Here is a 17,862-nt window from a genome sequence, read left to right as displayed (position 1 = left end):
AATCTAAAATCACCCAAAGTATATTACTAGCAATATTAAACTATACTGATCATAAAGTGTTTGGGGTTAATGCTTCAACTTGAGGTATAAGTACTAGCAGTGGCGCCTGCAGAGTGTGGAGTAGAAGGCAAGAGAGCACATATTGCTGGAAAATTGTGAGGGAGACAAGGACTTCCTGCTAAAGTAAGGCAGCTGGCTACTCCCCAGTCCTCTTTCCACAAACTCCAAGAACTAACCTGCCTCTTCCCCTTTCCCAGCTACACTTTGTTGTCTTAGTCCAAGGTTTCTTTCCTTTACTAAGCTACTGACGATAGAAAAGCTTTAGCTTTTGCTTTCCTCTTCAATTCCTGAAACAAACAAATCTTCTAATGTTTCTAATGATATTATTGTCAATAATACGTAAGGCCGCAGTCTACAAGTAAATGAATGCTTAAATACGTTTTAAAAATTAACTCTATAATGTTATCCTTCATATTTCCTGAAATATAAAGGACTTCAAATAGTAATTTCACTATAGAATCACAATCCTTTTTCTTAAAAACTCCTTACTCTCCAGCCTTTTGGTCTCTGTCTTCCCATCTTTGAATTTCAGAGTTGAGAAAGCTGAGGATTCCCCTTCCCTTGCTTTTAAGAATGTGCCTTCCTGTTCTTTCTTTATCAGGAAAAGAGGCGGCAAAATGAATGAAGTGTGTTGCTCTTTAGGTACACAATCAATAAATGAATTAATAAACATTTTCTAAGTACTTATCATATGCCAGACACGAAGCTAGGCCGTGGGAATATAAAACTAGTAAGACTTCCCATCCTACAGGCACTTAATAGTCCAGGGGAGGGACACAGACAAGTAAAATGAGCTAAACAGATAAAAGAACAAAATGCCACAGGAGCAACCAACTTTAAATAGGAAAACTTAATTAGGCTCTGAAGAAGAGGTGACGTTTTACCTGGGTCTTAAGAGATGGGAGAGCTCCAACAAGTGCTAAGAGTGATGGTCTTATAGAAAATGCAGGCTTCTCAATCAGGTTGTTGTATGAAGGTAGTTAAGATGGGATTATGGAAAATCAGAAAAAGGAAGGGCCTGGCAGCAAGAAAAGTACGGCAATATTCTGCAAGCTGGAGCTGACCTAAAGCAGAAGCTGAAGAGAAGCCAAGTATGAGACGTGTCTAGGTTAGAATCACAGGTTTTACTTATATTGATTACAGATGAGAGAGGACAGCTGGAAGGTGAAGAGGAAAGCTAGGAAGTTCCTAGAGCTTGAAAATTAAATGGATAATAGTAACAGCACTAAGATTTGTTTATTAAACATTTAGTACATACCAGCAGCACTTGACGTATGCTCACAAAAACAGTAAGCAGAAAATACTATTATAATCCCTGTTTTAGAGATGAGAAAACCGAAAGACAGAAGTTGTATAACTTGGCCAAGGGATGAAGCTAGTATACATAGGAGTAGAACTTGAATCCAGATCAGTGTGACTTCAGAAGTGGCGTTCTTAAATATCAATCATTAACCAAGGTAAAGTTACTCAGAAGAGAAGCAGGTTTGGACATAATGGATCTGAGGACAAAGGACTAATGTTAAGATTCATTTATATTTCAGAGTAAAATCTTGGTGATTGTCCTTCACATATCTTATAGAAAATTTAAGCATTTAGGGATGAGAAAGAAGACATGTTGCCCACCTACAGGGAGGTAAAGAGATCATTAAATAAAGTGGAAATACCAGCTCTCGTCAGAGGGACCAACAAGCAACGAGAAATGAGATATGCATCACGTGAGAACTGTATTTACTTCCCTCCCTCCCTTAATTGAGCACCTACCTGCCTTTCCCACCTCAGAGCTAAGCAACCTGCACTGGTAAGAGGACTACTGTGGGGTAGATTTCAAACAATCTTGAAGGCAAAGGTCTGCAACCCAGTAAAATTCCAGTGAGAGTTTCAGCAAACTTTTAAGGCTTCGATGACTGACTAAAGCAGATGGGTTGACCAATGAGGCAAAACATTTAGAAAATAAACTTCTGGTAACAAGTTGGCAAATGGATATTTCTTTGACATAGCTTACTGATTGAAAATCAAGGAATTCATTCGTCAAAACAAAATCATCTTTTGAAGTTACTTACAAACCCCAAATAATGTCTACCAATTTGTTTAATATTTGATACTACAAAATGTACTAACTTAAAGTAGTTAAGAAGTATTATCAGATCACATAACCCAGGTGCACCATTAAAGAATTCGGACACGTAGAAAGTATGCCAATTACTCATTTCCAGAGGGCGGGTGACTTTCTACCCAATCCGGAAGGAAGGCTTACTACTTATTTGGTTCAACTTGGCTTGGTTCCTGGAAGACTGGACTCAGAGTCCATACAATGTCAACATCTGACAAATTCTGAGAGTAATATCAGGGCTGAATTCATTGGCTAATACTTGACTCAGAGGTGCTAACAGGATTTGTCTTTTGAAGGCGATCAAAGGTATAAGCCATTCATTAGTTCAAAAAAGAAATCACTTAGAATATTTTATTGCCTTTGATATTTTAAACTTATCTCAGAAACTACCAACAAATCCTGATACAGGACTAGAGTGTAGACTACTGGAAAAAGCATTTCTTGGAATCCAAGAGGCTTATTATTGCTTATATCTTCTGTTATTAACTTACATGTACCTGAGGAGCTTCAATTTGTAAAAATCTGATGTCTCTCCCTGTTTAAAAATCTCTTAATAGTATCTCAAAGTTCTTATTACAACACAGTACTTTAAACCTGGTTTACAAAGCACTTTAAGTACTTGTTCATCTCTTATGCCTGTCAAGCCACTGGTTCCCCAGGACAGCTCCTCCATCATTAAACTTCTTTCAGTACTTCATAAGGTCACCCTCCCTCACTCTATCTCTTTCTGGAACTTCTCATCTTCTCCCAACCTACTGTTTTCTCCACCTCATATCCCCATGCTTAACATCCTTTGCCATCCTTCTAATTCTTACTCCACCTTCAGCTTTCAGCTTAAAAGTAATTTCCTCTAGAAATCTTTCCCCTACACATTAGGTCAGGTTCCTGGGTACATGCTCCCATAACTATTTCAATTTCATATAATTTCATCACATTATAGCAATAAATTATTTAAAGACTGTCTTGCCCCTAAGACTTCAAGTTGAATGAGGCTAAGGAATGAGTTCATTTTGTTCACATGTTCTCTCTCCTATTCATAATATAGTGTCTTGCACTCAGTAGGTCCTCATTTAAAATATTAAGTGGGTGGGTGAGTGAAGGACTAATAGACTATAATTTCCTCATTTAGCTATTTGTCTCCTCTCTATAATCTTATCTTCTACTTCTCTAAGCTAGTCTCCAATACACCATAAACACAGCAATCCTCAACCTGGAATGCCTTTCTTCCTAACTTTTCACCCTGACCCTCCTTCAAATAAGGCCAGTCATTGATCATGCTGCTAAATCTCCAGCATCTTCCTGTACCACTTATTTGGCACTTCACGTCCAGACCATCAACTTAAAGCAATCTTCTGTTTTCATTTTGGTACTAGAAAACTGCTCACATTTTGAGTGAAGACTATGTCCCATTACCTAATGTAATGTTCGGCCTTCCACAAATATTTGCTTCTGCTGCTACTGATGAGGTCAAATTCATATCCCCACAGAAGTCTCATACTATATGCCTCTATAATCTATCAAAAATAGAGTGAGCATATAGAATTATCTTTATGCAGGCACATTTACACATGAATGTTACATCTCATGCTAAAGCTCCTCTTTCCTAGTCTAAGTTCTTTAAGGCATTTATTCCCCCAAACTCTTAAGATATTTAAGAGATAGCCCAGAGTTCCATTAGGATCTCAATAAAATAATAATAATTATTGTAACTACTACTTGCTATGTACCAAGCTTATATATAGTCATTTAATCCTCACAACAATCTATGAGGTAAATATATTATTATCCCCATTTCACTTAAAAGGAAACCAAGTCACAGCAATGTCAAATAACTTGGCACAAGGTCACAAAGCTTACAGGTGATGTAGGCAGTGTTCAAACCCAGACAATTGGACTTTAGGGAACATATTCAGAGTTCAGAACCATTATACAAAATTTATTTTAAAAAAGTAAGAAGAGGTTTCTGGTTAAATACTATATAAGCACAATGAAAATAAATTAATTAGATTAACTTCTTCAATCTACAAATCAAATTTGTTTTAGGTTTACACAGTATTTGAAGGATAACTGAAGATAACATTTTATTGAGCTCTAACTGTATTCCCTCTACTAACTGCCAGGGATTCTGTTACTCCTTTTAGTACCATACTTAGCTCCTACATTAACTTCAAATAACAGGTAAGTAAACTAAGGTTAAGTTGGATTAAACAATCAGGAGATGTTAACAACAACATGCCAAGGTCATATAAAACTATTAGCTGGCCATGTCTTAGACTAAGTTTTTTTTTAAAAAAATATATCTTTATTGATTTCAGAGAGAGGAAAGGAGAGGGAGAGAGAGACAGAAACATCAATGATGAGAGAGTCATTGATCGGCTGCCTCCTGCACACCCCCGACTGGGGATCCAGCCCGCAACCCTGGCATGTGCCCTGACTGGGAATCGAACCCCAATCGCCTGGATCCTAGGTGGACGCTCAACCTCTGAGCCCCGCCCCGCCGGGCATTAGACTAAGTTCTTAAACACTAACAAAGTTCACCTTTAAAAACCAGAATATAGCCCGGCTGGGCGTGGCTCAGCGGTTGAGCATCGACCTAGGATCCAGGGATTCGGGGTTCGATTCCCTGTCAGGGCACATGCCCAGGTTGTGGGTTCAATCAATGACTCTCTCATCATTGATGTTTCTATCTCTCTCTCTCTCTCCCTCTCCTTTCCTCTCTCTGAAATCAATAAAGATATATTATTAAAAATAAAAACCAGAATATAAAATGTACTGGAAATACTCTCCTTTTTAGCATAGTTTACTCATTATCATATGTATATATTTATATGTACTTATATATAAGAATATAAAATCTTTATAATATTACCAATAGTGATTGCAAGGTAGTGCAATAAAGGTGAAATACTTAATTCCTAATATATTAAAGAATAACTATTTGGCTTACCTTTATAAAAGACACATTTTCAATCTTTTGTAAAATACTATTATTTTGATAGCTCAGTAAAAGGGGGAAATATACCACTAAAATAGCCTAGTCTGCAATCATCACCACCATCATCATCATCATCATCATAGCTGCATTTATATGGCCACTCTAAACACTTCACATGTATTAACTAACTTAATCCTTACAATAATCCTATTATAGACATACTATTACTATCCCCATTTTATAAATAAGAAATCTGAGGCACAGACAAGTAGGTCACACAGCCCAAGGCTGTACAGCTAGAGTACGGTGAAGTCACAATTGTGACAAGTGGACTGCTCTTCCCCGAGTCATGCACCCCAAGAAAACTATCACAGCCACAAAATTCATCAACACCTTGCATAAAACTTCTGAAATTGATACAGCAACTGTTTGCCTTTTTTCAAGTTATTTTTAATTTCAAGGTTATGAGATTCTTAAATCTGAATTTAAGGAACTACATTAAGAAACATTAAGCTGGAAGGCACTGATCCAACAGACATCATCTACAATCAATAATGTTTGCACTTTCTTGGGGTGGGGATCATACAATATACAGATGATGTATTATAGAATTGTACACCTGAAACCTATATAATTTTATTAACCAATGTCATCCCAATAAAATTCAATAAAAAAGAAAAAAAATGTTAGAGGGGGAAAAAAAATGCTGGCACTTTACTGGTGTTTTATTCATAACCCTGAGTGTTCCGTTAAGAAAAAGGTATCAAAAGCATCATTACACTGATGCCTTGAAATTACAATTGATCTTGAAAACACCTGATGTGATTTTTAGTTCCAGCATAATATAAAAACAGCATAGTTAAGCCTGGCCAGAGTGGCTCAGTTGGTTGAGCATCATCCTGTGCACCTACCTGGTTCAATTCCCGGTCAAGGCACATACATGCCTGGGTTGCAGGTTTGATCCCCAGTTGGGGAGCATATAGAAGGCAACAGATTGATGTTTCTCACATCGATGTCTCTCTCTCTCTCTCTTTCCCTCCCTTCCTCTCCCCTCCTTCCCTCCAAGCATGTCCTGGGTGAAGATTCAACAAATAAATAATATAGTTAAATACGTGAGAAAAGACTGACTACAGATTCTAAAGCAGATGTGACCTCCTCTGGGTTAGAGGTTATCAGCTCCCAACTTTGAAAACTGTGTGAGAGTCTTCCAAGGATACACTGAAGCTGGGTGGTCCCTCTATAAGCAAATAATCAAGTCGGAAAACTGAATCATAAAAGAAAAGGAAATCCAAATGTAAACCTCACATTTTAAGCCTTTACTGCTTATTTTCTTCTCTCAGGTACACTAATTCACTGAGAAGCAGAATTGAAATTGAGAGAAAATACCAGAAAATTAAATTTTCAAAGCATTTTACCAGTGGAACATTCTCAGTGAAGAAGAGTAGACCAGCATTTGTATAATGACCCTTTGATCCACAATGATGTTGTTTTATTTACTTTGAAGGAGTAACTTTCTTTTATTTTTTTTAATTTTAATTTTTTTCTTAATCCTCACCTGAGGATATTTTTTCCGTTTATTTATTTTTTAGAGTGAGTGGAAGGGAGGGAGGGCAGGTGGGAGAGAGAAAGAGAAACATCGATGTGAGAGAAACACATCAATTGGTTGCCTCCCGCATGATCCCCGGTCAGGGTCTGGGATTGAACCTGCAACCCAGGTACATGCCCTTGACCAGAAGTCGAACCCTCAACCCTTTGGGCCGATGCTCTAACCACTGCACCCACCAGCCAGGGCACAATAGTACTGTTTTAGGACGGTATCTTCTATAGTTTAGAGGGTTATCATACTTGCAAAAACAATTCTAAAAAACTCTTAATGCATTACAAAGTAAAGGAATCAAAATTGTTTATCTATATACTGTATAGATAAGGAAACTAATACATTATGAAGTAAAGGGAACTTAATTCTTTACCTGTACTGTACAGATAAGGAAACTGATATTCTGAATATTGAAAACCCTGTCTTAAAAAACCACCACCATTTACCTATTAAGTGGTATGGCCAGGATTGGAACCCAGACTTACTTCTGTAAGAACATTAATATCTGAAACTATTATTCAAAGATGCTTCACTACTGGTCCATTTTCATGAGTTAAGTTCTAAATATTAAGTTTTCCAGTAGATTAATAATGAATCATTTTCATTGGACTATTATTTTATACCTCAGAATCTACCAAATTAAAATAATAATTAATTTTAAATTAATGTAATGCAATTATTTCCTTTCTGATGCGTAATCACTACTGTACATCCCACATTCCTTCTTTTAATATATAAAAATAAACACAAGCTATACAACTTAGAGAACAAAATCTTTGTGACCTAGAATAGGTAGATTTCTTATCTATGACAATTTTTTTTCAATCCTCATCTGAGGATATTTTTTCCATTGCTTTTTAGAGTGTGGGAGGGAGGGAGAGAGAGAGAAATGTTGATGTGAGACACATGGATTGGTTGCCTCCCCCACAAGGCCCGTCAGATGGGGATCAAACTGCAACCAAGGTGTGTGTCCTTGACTGGGAATCGAACCTGGGACCCCTAGGTCCGCAGGCTGACGCTCTAACCACTAAGCTAAACAGGGCAGGGCTATGACAATTTTTTTTAAAAGTTCAACCCACAAAAGAAAAAATTGATTGAATGAACATCAAAATTTAAAACTCTGCTCTTTGAAAGATACTGTGTTAAGGAAATAACACAAGCCATAGACTAGGAGGAAATATTGCAAAACATACTATGTGATAAAGGACCTGTATCTATAATATATATAGAACTCAAACTCAATTAAGAAAAAAACAATTTTGGGGAGTGGGTGCAGGGTGGAGGGGGTCAATGGGGAAAAAGAGGGATACCTGTAATACTTTCAACAATAAAGATAAATCTTAGAAACAACAAAAACAAATTTTTTTAAAAAGGCGGAAGATATGAAGACACTTCACTAAGAAGACATAAGATGTCATATAAGCAGTGAAAAGCTCCCCAACATCATTAATCATTAGGGAAATGTGAATTAAAATCATGAGAACCACTATATACTTAATAAACTGGCTAAAATTAAACAAAAATAGCAAAAACACATGACAATACTGAGTGCTGGGAGAGGACTCAGAGTAACTGGGATTCTCATACAACTTTTTTTTTCGCTCCTATACAGTGCTGACAGGCATACAAAATGATGTGGCCACACTGGAAAAGTTTGGCAGTTTCTTGTAAATTTAAGCATATACTTAGGATGCTACCCAGCAATCCCACTTCTAGGTAGTTAATCCAATAGAAATGAAAATACATACATATTCACACAAATATTTATAGCAGCCTTATTCATAATCTCCAAAAAATGGAAACAAAACAAATGCCTTTCAACTGGTAAATAAACTATAATGCACATCCATAAAATGGCCTACTACTCAGCAAAAAAAACAACAAACACTACTGATACACACACACACACAAATAATTTTTTAATACAATAAAATGTATTATGCTAAGTGAAAGAAACCAGACGGAAGGCTACATAGTGTATGATTTCGTTTATAGAACCTTCTAGAAAAGGCAAACTATCATTGGTTTTCAGGAGCTGGAGTGGAGGGGGTGGGCTGATTGTAAAGTAACAAGGAAAGTTTTTTGGAGTGTTGGAAAAGTTCTATATATTTTTTAATATGTCTTTATTGATTTCAGAAAGAGGAAGGGAGAGGGAGAGAGAGAGAGAGAAACATCAATGATGAGTCATTCATCAGCTGCCTCCTGCACGCCCCCTACTGGGGATCGAGCCTGCAACCCAGTCATGTGCCCTGACGGGGAATCAAACCCCCATCTCCTGGTCAATGCTCAACCACTGAGCCATGCTGGCAGGGCTCTATATCTTGATTATGGTAGTTTAACATGACAGTATGCACTGGTCAAAACTCAACACATTATACTAAAGAGAATGAATTTTGCCAAATGTTTATGTAATGCATTTCCACACATATTATCTCTTTTAAGCCACAGTAAGCTTGACATTATGAAAAAACTAACAAGAAAAAAATGCAGTAATTACACAAATAATTCTTTAGGAATGGATTATAATGGCTATAAATTTGTAACCACAAATCCAAGTGTAAAATGTCACATCTCAATTTTAAAACATTCTTTTAATATATTCTTTTGGAAGATTTGTTTACCTCACACTGGGCATATGTACCATTTTGTAACATACCATAGCACTGGCATTATAATTTTTATTTCAGTAAAAGAATAAAAACTTTCATTAATTTCTAAATGGGCCCAATGTTTTCATATGCCAAGAAACAATTTTGTATCATTTCTTTGTTATAACATTGCTCTTATAAAATGTATTAAGTAAAGAATTAATTTACTACTGAAGCCTTCATGGTTATACATTTTTCAAATCTCCAAAATACCATCATTCACTTACTGCTTCATTCCATTTCAGAAGCCTCATGAAAACAGTAAACAGCTCTTGGCTACATTATACAGGCAGGCGTGTGTGTGAACATGAAAGAGTGGAATGACAGTTATTTTTCTTGTTACTTAGAGGGTGAGAACACAAAACAGTACCAGACTAAGCTCCCGAGGAGTACAATTCCTCACCATTAAAGCTGAAAGCTGTTGAAATTAAAGAGTCTTGCCCTGGCCGGTGTGGCTTAGCTGGGTGGGCGCTGTCCTGTGCACCAAAAGGCTGCCAGTTCCAATCCTGGTCAGGGCACATACCCGGGTTTGGGACTAGATCCCCAGTAGGGGGCATACAGGAGGCAGCTGATTGATGTTTTGCTGCTACAGGGATGTTTCCCTCTCTCCCTCTCCCTTCCTTCCTAAAAATCAGTAAGAGATTCTAAAAAACAATAAAAAAATTAAAGTCTATATTACACTTTAACTCCCTTTCTGTTTTCTTCCAGTTCAGAATACTCGAGAATGTCAACACTACTTAGAAAATAGACACTATCATTTGCATAACACTAATCGTTTATATAATGCATTTCTATATATATTATCTTTTTTTTTTTTAAATGCAACTTTGTTTTGTTTTTTTGTTTTTTAAATATATCCTTATTGATTTCAGAGAGAGGAAAGGAGAGGGTGAGAGAGAGAGAGAGACAGAAACATCAATGATGAGAGAGTCATTGATCAGCCGCAGCCCGCAACCGGGGCATGTGCCCTGACCGGGAATAGAACCCTGATCGCCTGGATCCTAGGCGATGCTCAACCGCTGAGCCACACCTGGCCGGGCTACATATATTATCTCTTAATTTTCACCAAAACCTATGAGGAAGTTTGTTTTTCTTTAATTTCCATTTTACAGATGTCAAAACCCACTCAGGTTAGATTAATTGTCCATTATCACACCAATAAGTAGCAGGGCCCAATCATTTCTTGCTATTCTGTGTAATCCATAGCATCTACTAAAGCCTGAAGACAGGTGACATGGGAAAGCTATACCAAATGATGTCTAAAAATATTATCTCGTTTAACAGTAAGCTTAGAAAAAAATTGAACTTTAAAGACAAAGTATATGATAAAGGACCTATAAAAACATTCTGAAGTGAAATTTGCACTGATAAAGAATCTTATTAAAAAGGATAAAATAGCCCTAGCTGGTTAAGAGCATCAGCCCACAGACTGAAGGGTCCCGGGTTCGATTTTGGCCAAGGACATGTACCGTGGTTGCAGGCTCAATCCCCGGCGCTAGTTGGGGCGCATGCGGGAGGCAACCAATAGATGTCTCTCTCTCACATCCATGTGGCTCTCTCTTCCTCTCCTCTCCCTCCCTACCTCCTACCTTCCACTCTCTCTAAAGAATATGTGAAAAAAATATCCTCACTTCTCCAGTAAGGATTAACAAAAAACCCCAAAAAACATATATTCTTTTTAGTGCCTCCATAAAAAAGTTAAAGCTAGCTAGATTCAAACAGTATTTGCTGATTTTTAAAAAAATAAAGTGTAAAACATGGCAACAAACAAGACATAATGTACCCAAGGAACAGCTCACACTTTATTAGGTGCTATCAGAATTTTATTAAAATTTACATAGTGTCCTCTATTTTTAAGGAGCTTAAAATTTGCTAAGAAACATAAAATTCAATATCCAGTTCCTATGGATCATTAATGGTATTCTTAACACTGAATAAACTTGCTATCAAATAGTACATATGTAAATTCAGTTCACTTTAATATATATGATTTCACTATTAAATGTTTCTCTCACTCCACCCCAAAATTTTTTACATTTTTTATAATCTTCCCATATTTCACTATGAATGCAGTGAGGTTGTACCAAAATAGGCATTTTATTTCCATTAATTTAACCATAAGCCCTCAGGGGGGAAAACCGATGATTTCAACATCATAGACACCATTCCACCACATAACCATACCTTCCCCAAGGAGTGACAGGCACTAAGCACAAGTATGAGAAGGGAGCTGTCCAGTTACCTATGCCTCCTGTCTGCATCTTACCCAGCTCTAATCCTCGTACTTAAAAGTGTTTTCCTGTAACAAAGCCCTTAATGCAAGCCAACTTCATCTGGTACTCAACTAAAGAAATTTAGTTTTGTAGTTTCTAAAGGAAAAACTAGCTATTTCGCCCTTCTATGAAATAGAATGAATGTATACCATACTTTTAAGATCACTTTAAGAGCCCTGGCTGGTGTGGTTCAGCGGTTAGTGTCATCCAGCACACTGAAAGGTCACAGGTTCAATTCCCAGTCAGGATACACACCCAGGTTGCAGATTCCATTCCAGGCAACTGATTCATGTTTCTCTCTCTCTCCTCCCCTCCCCCCCCAAAGATCAATAAAAGCACAGTCCTCAAGTGAGGACCAAAAAAAAAAAAAAGTCACTTTAACAGAATTTTAAGGATCATTTTAACTAAAATTTCTTTTTCTTGATCATGTGTGATAACTTCCTAACCTAACTCTATTTTAACATACAACTCCAACATAAATGTACTCATTTCATTACTGTGGCAAGAAGATAACACACTTTAAAGCAAGGACAACTTCTTTCTAAAGGTTACATTCAGAAACTATTCCTCAAATTTTTGAAAGTCAATTCCATAGTACATTTCTTTTTAGTTACTCTTGAGTCCCTCAATTTATATTTTCTCCTCTGGATTATCATTTAACCTGATCTAAGCCAATTTCTACATTCTTCCTACTCATAATCAGAGCTAGAAGACACTTAAGAAACCACAGTCTAATCGTCCCTCTTCAAGCTCATAGAGTTGGCTGGAGACTTCCATTTAGTGAGTTTCATGTTATAAAAAATTTCTTACTCTTTTTTAGAAAGGTAAAAATTTAATTATACACAGAAGCTTTAAAGAGACAATTTTTATAAAGTGATACTAAACTGCACTGAAACAAAGTATCTCCTTGGAATTTAGAATCCTCAATCCTGACTAAGCCCTAAATCCTACAGAGAACAGTTTTAATACTCCTCAATGATCTCCAGAGAACCTCAGGGAAGCCCATAAAACTGAGCCTCTTCTTTACAAAATCTATTTTTGAACACAATTACTTTATAATCCTATTCTCTGATATCTTATTTTTATAATTCTTATCCCTGATGTTTTATATTTTAATCCTTTACTTTAAAATAAAAAAACACTATACAGGTTTGAAAGTTGTTTTTAACAAAACATACAATAAATTTTTAAAATTGCATTTAAAGCTTTCAATTTGTATTCCTAAAAAACAAAAATGTCGAAGTAATTTTTCATGTTCAAAATGAGATATAAACATTAAGGGGATCAATGTTGAGACCATTTGTTTAATATCAGCCTAGACTTAGTCACAGAGGCAAACATTTCTGTCACATCGCAATATATTTCTCTAAAGCCCACTTTATGGCACACATTCTTTGCTTTCTTTTAAAAGATAGTGCAGAATGATAAATGTGTTTTATACTAAGACTTAAAAGGGACCTTGCAGATCTCTGAATTAAAGTCATATATCTAAGAATCATAGCTTAATGACCTTAACTGAGGAGCTAAAATTCTTTATAAAATTCTAACTAAATACAAAGATGTTGCTGACACATACCAAGGAAGCATTATTTACTTTTTTTAGCTTGCTTAATTAAACTGCCTAAGTCTGGAATGAACACTGAACCTTCACAATAAGGCTGACCCTAAAGGGCCAATCCAGAGTTGTGTCATACCTTTTTTTGATCATAGGCCTGTTTGAGAATCTAATGGAAAACTAAGCCTCTTCCCAGAAAATTCCCCATGTGCACACACACACAAAATTTTAATATACAATGTTCAGGGGAGGAGTCATCGTAAAATCCATTAATCCCAGAGAAACAACTGCTATCACCGATTATATGGGAAGATAGCCTTAAAACATAATACTCTGGTATTTATACACACTCGAATGAGAACAAGGGTATATCATACAGGCATTTGGAGTTTGAGGTCCCAGATGAATGCTGTAACTGTTCCAAGGCTACAGTAGTTAATTGGTTCTGCTAACTGTCCATCCCTGCTCTGCAATCCCGGAGACACAAGACCCTCTGCCATCTTACTCTTACCATAATCTCCACCTCTTATCATTTAGATTCTGCAAGCTGCTTTGATCTACTTTAGCTACTGCTAACAAGTAGCCATTCAGTCTGCCCTTTGACACCTTCATTGACACAATTTAGGGCTTCAGAAGGCAGGTCGTTTCAGTTTTAAGCAACTCTGAAGAATTGTCAAGTTCTTTTCTAAATTTACTAGGTTGATTTATAAAGTTTAAATACCGCTCTACTGAATTTCTTCCCTATTTACTTGCCAACGGGTAACAAAATACGTTACCATTCAAAGTACCTAATCTTAAAGCCAGGAGCAAAAAATCCTTTTGCTCTACTTATACCGCACAGGGAAAAAGTCAGAATGTTGATAGCACTTTCTATTTGGAAGTCAAGATATTAAGAGGATCAGTACTGATTCAGTTCAAGAAAAATGCAAGATTTCCATGTACACAGCATTTTCTACCATGCTGGGCTTCTTTTCCCTAAATAAAAAATTAAAAATACATGAACACTACAAGATTAAGATTATAGTCACTTAAAATTAACATCAGTTCTCTCTGCAAATAGTTTATTCTCTGTACTTCTATTTATGCCTGTGATTCTGTAATAAGCAATTCTAATCAATGCAATACAAATATAGAAGTCATTATTTATTCATTAAAGGCTGGCTTTCAAGAACTACAAGTTGTCTCAGTCACCTTCAACAGCTCCTTCTTCCTAATAAGAAACATCTCCTGTTGAAACCACTGTTATTAATAAAGTCCTTTTATCCTCTATAAAGCAATCTGATGTAAATGCTTGTTTCCTTTGAAAACAAAGGAAATACGAACAATTATATTTGATATTTTCTTCGTAAATAATCCCACACTAGTGGACTTAAAAGGTTCACAAATATTTTGCAGCGATAGATCTATTCAAATGAGATGAGAAAAATGTTAACCACCAGTTAATTGGATAAACTACACACAGCAAAACCTCATTTTCAAAGGGCTACCCCTGGGGGATCTCTTTCCTGGGCTGTCTCAGAGAGCCAAACAATGCAGTCCTGGAGGAGGCGGCTACCTTGTAAGGAGCTTCTTTTAGGCACTTCAATAATTAAATTTCCTGCAGGGATACAAAGACAGTCCACCTAAATGAACTCTGCCTTATTTTGCAAATTTGCTTTGGGGCACTATTCCAGTAAACTTATACGGTAGATATACAATAATCCCTCGGTGAGAAATAAATTTCCTGATTAATACCACTTCTCTACTTATCCAGAGTGGCCTGAAGGAATGCTATTTAAAAAAAAAAAAAAAAAATCCAAAAGCCCAATATGCCACACGTATCACCTTACCAGAGCTGTACTACATAAAAAGGCACTTCAGTGCTCAGGAAGACTGTCCTCCCAGCATTGCTCTTGTGATAAAATTATGTATTGAGTCATTTCAGTAGCTTCTTCCAGCTGAAAATGGTTTCACCCGTTACACAAAATGTGTACTGGGAAACTTCCTTAACACTTCATATTGTTGGACACCCTCCTATTTAAAATCGAGTCCGTTTTAAATCAACTCTGTATGTGTACCCATGCAAATACTGTTGATCTCGAATTAGCTTAATGTCTTTTTTTAAAAAACACAAACTTCTTTCACTCGCTTATTAATATAAAATTGAACGCTGGAAATAGCTTACTCAAAGCACGGACTATAGATAGTCAAACGCCGCCCCACCCCTTTAAGAGCGGATGACTGGAACATTATTTTAATCCACTCCATCACACGGTAGTACAGCTACAGAAGCCTCGCATTGGCGCCAGAAGTTGCACATTTCCCGGTACAGTTTATTCTTAAATAGACTTTGCATCATCCTGAATACCAAATGTCACCAACATTCAGGTAAACCGGAGATAAGTCACTGATAACCACACACCCTGTACTATCCCCTTCTCGACATCCACTTGCGCACTTTTCTCATTTCTTTTAATGCGAACTCACCAACTGTAAAGAATTAAAATTTCCCGGGTAACTACCCAATTGAATTTATGAATTAGTAGGCTGGAACCAGATTATGAAAATTCCAGAGTAACAACACAAAACGAGATGCAAAAGGGAAAAGGGTCTATTTGCTTAAGCACTGAAAGATCACACTTTTTAAAGAAGTATTTGTGGGACGCCAACCAAGGTTTCTAAACCCCACCCCTCCCCCAGTCGAAAGCCCCCCCTCCCCCCCGCCCCGAGCCTGGGTGGTCGCTCCTTGGACGCGGCTGGGATGCTACTCACCGAGTTTTTCCACCAACTTGAGCATCACCCCGCCGATGTGCACCTCCCCGGTCACTCTGAGGGTGACATCGCGGTTCAGGTCCGTCACATGAACACTCAGTTCCCACGTCCCATCCGCATAGCAGCCATCTGGCATCCTTATCCCGTCCAGAGCCATGGCTCCTTCCTGCGCGCACGGAGGAAATGGCTCTCGTAAGCGTCACTCCTCCCAGGCGAGGCAAATCCCACCGAATCCGCGGAGGCGGCCGCGGGCCGGGAGACGGCGCAAGACCCCGGGCTTTCCGCACCGACTCGGGAGGACCGCGGCGGCGGGGCCCGGCTGCGGGCTGCGCCCCGCGCCCCTGCGCGGCCCGGCTGAGGGCTGCGCCCCGCGCCCCTGCGCGGCCCGCCTGAGGGCTGCGCCCCGCGCCCGCCCTGGGCGGCCCCGACGCCCCGGCCCCCGCCTAGCGGACCGCGGCGGGCTTCACCTGCCGGCCTGCTGGCGGCGCCCGGCCCCGCGACGCCGCCGCGCTCCACATTCCTCCTCCTCCTCCCGCCCACCCGCGCTCCCCTCAGGTCCCAGCCGCGTCCCGGCCCCTCACCGCGCGCCCCTCGCGCTCCCGACCTGCGGCTGGCGCAGCAACAAGCTTGGGGGCGGTGGCTCGCGGGGCAGCGCGTCCGGTCCCCCGCCTCAGCCGGCGAAGCGAAGCCTCCCGGCCGGAGCGACTAATGGAGTCCCGTCGCCGCGGCCCCTCGCCTCCCTCCCGGTGCTCCACCCCTCTCCCCGCCCCCTCCGCTCGAGTCCGGCCGAGCTGGCCGCGCCCGCTCCCTCCGCCCCCGCCCCGCCGAGCCGCCCGCAGCGGGCCGGCCGCCCCCTCCCCCGCCGTCCCGCGCCGCGCTCGGGGCTGGGGGCCGCGCCGCCTCGCGCTGGGGGCGGGGCGGGGCGCGCGGGGGCGGCGGCGCGCGGGAGGCGGGGGGCGCCCGCGGCGGCAGCAATCTCAGCCCCGCGGAGCCGCTGTCCTTTTATGGAAATGAAGGACCGGGCGAAGGGATCGAATCCAACATCCGGGCTCTCGGCGGGACCTGAGGAGGGGGAGCCGGGGGAGCGGGTGGGCAGGGCGCTCCCTTCCCCGCGCGCGCCTCAGGCTTGGGGGGCCCGCGGCGGCGGGTGTCTGCGCTTCCAGCCCGCGGCGGGGGCTTGTCCGTGAGAAACCCGCACAGGAAACTCCCAGGGCAAGGTCATTTTCAGGGAACAAAGTCCCTCCGGCCCCCTCCCCACGCCTGGAGCGAGTCCAGGAGCCTTGGGGCGGTGAGACGTGCCGCCCTCCCGCAGCTGGGGAGTGAGGTGTGGACGTGAAAACTTCAGAAACTAAAATGCCCAGGCCTGCTCCGTGAACATCCCACGAAAGTGACAGACCCCGTAACGTCCGGCGCAGCCAGCCGCTCCTACTGGGCTCCCGGGAGTCTGCATGCGCCCTTAACCCGTTCGGAGGCTCCGACCAGAAGCGAGCCGAGCACGTCCCCCGATGCTCTGGTTTTGGGGGGGGGGGGGGCGGGCAGTGCAGTGGCTTTTACTCAGAAACTTTCTCCAGCTCGTTCTGCGTGTCTGTATTTTCATATGCAGCTTCAACCTAACAGTCTACTAAGGCTTTTGGATGGACATACCTCCCCTACCCCACCCTGAGCCACACCTTGAAGGAATTTTAATAGCTCTGGGCCGGTGCCAGCCAGCACAGGGAAGAACTGAAAACACCTCCCTTACCTGTTGAGGCTGACTAGCGATGGAGAACGGCCCCCCTGCCCCCCGCCGCACGGCCCACTCCCCCCATGCGGGGCTGCGCTCCGGCGGGGGGCTCGATCCGAAGCAGCGAGCCGGGGAAACTGCCTCCCTGGCTCACGCGTGGCTCAAAAAATGTAGGTCAGGGAGGCGCAGCTCAGATATCCCAGGTCCCGT

The 17,862-nt window shown here is 40.6% G+C and overlaps 1 protein-coding gene across 2 annotated transcripts in view; it reads right to left on the bottom strand.

Annotated features, from left to right (window-relative positions):
* The window catches only part of FERMT2 (FERM domain containing kindlin 2), a 63,943-nt gene extending 47,309 nt beyond the window's left edge, over positions 1-16,634 (bottom strand). The window contains exons 1-2 of one of the 2 annotated variants that reach the window (XM_087820420.1): positions 16,534-16,634; positions 15,930-16,095 (exon numbers count right to left, since the gene is read on the bottom strand). In XM_087820420.1, coding sequence (XP_087676546.1) covers positions 15,930-16,086 — 157 coding nt within the window. In that variant the 5' untranslated portion in view covers positions 16,087-16,095; positions 16,534-16,634. The remainder of the gene's footprint in view (positions 1-15,929; positions 16,096-16,533) is intronic. The other variant, XM_087820425.1, reaches the window with a different exon arrangement.
* Positions 16,635-17,862: the final 1,228 nt, after the last annotated feature.

Source organism: Miniopterus natalensis, chromosome 1, assembly GCF_054644295.1.
Source record: "Miniopterus natalensis isolate mMinNat1 chromosome 1, mMinNat1.hap1, whole genome shotgun sequence".
NCBI classification, from domain to species: Eukaryota; Metazoa; Chordata; class Mammalia; order Chiroptera; family Miniopteridae; genus Miniopterus; species Miniopterus natalensis.
This window is presented reverse-complemented; position numbering and strand designations above follow the sequence as displayed.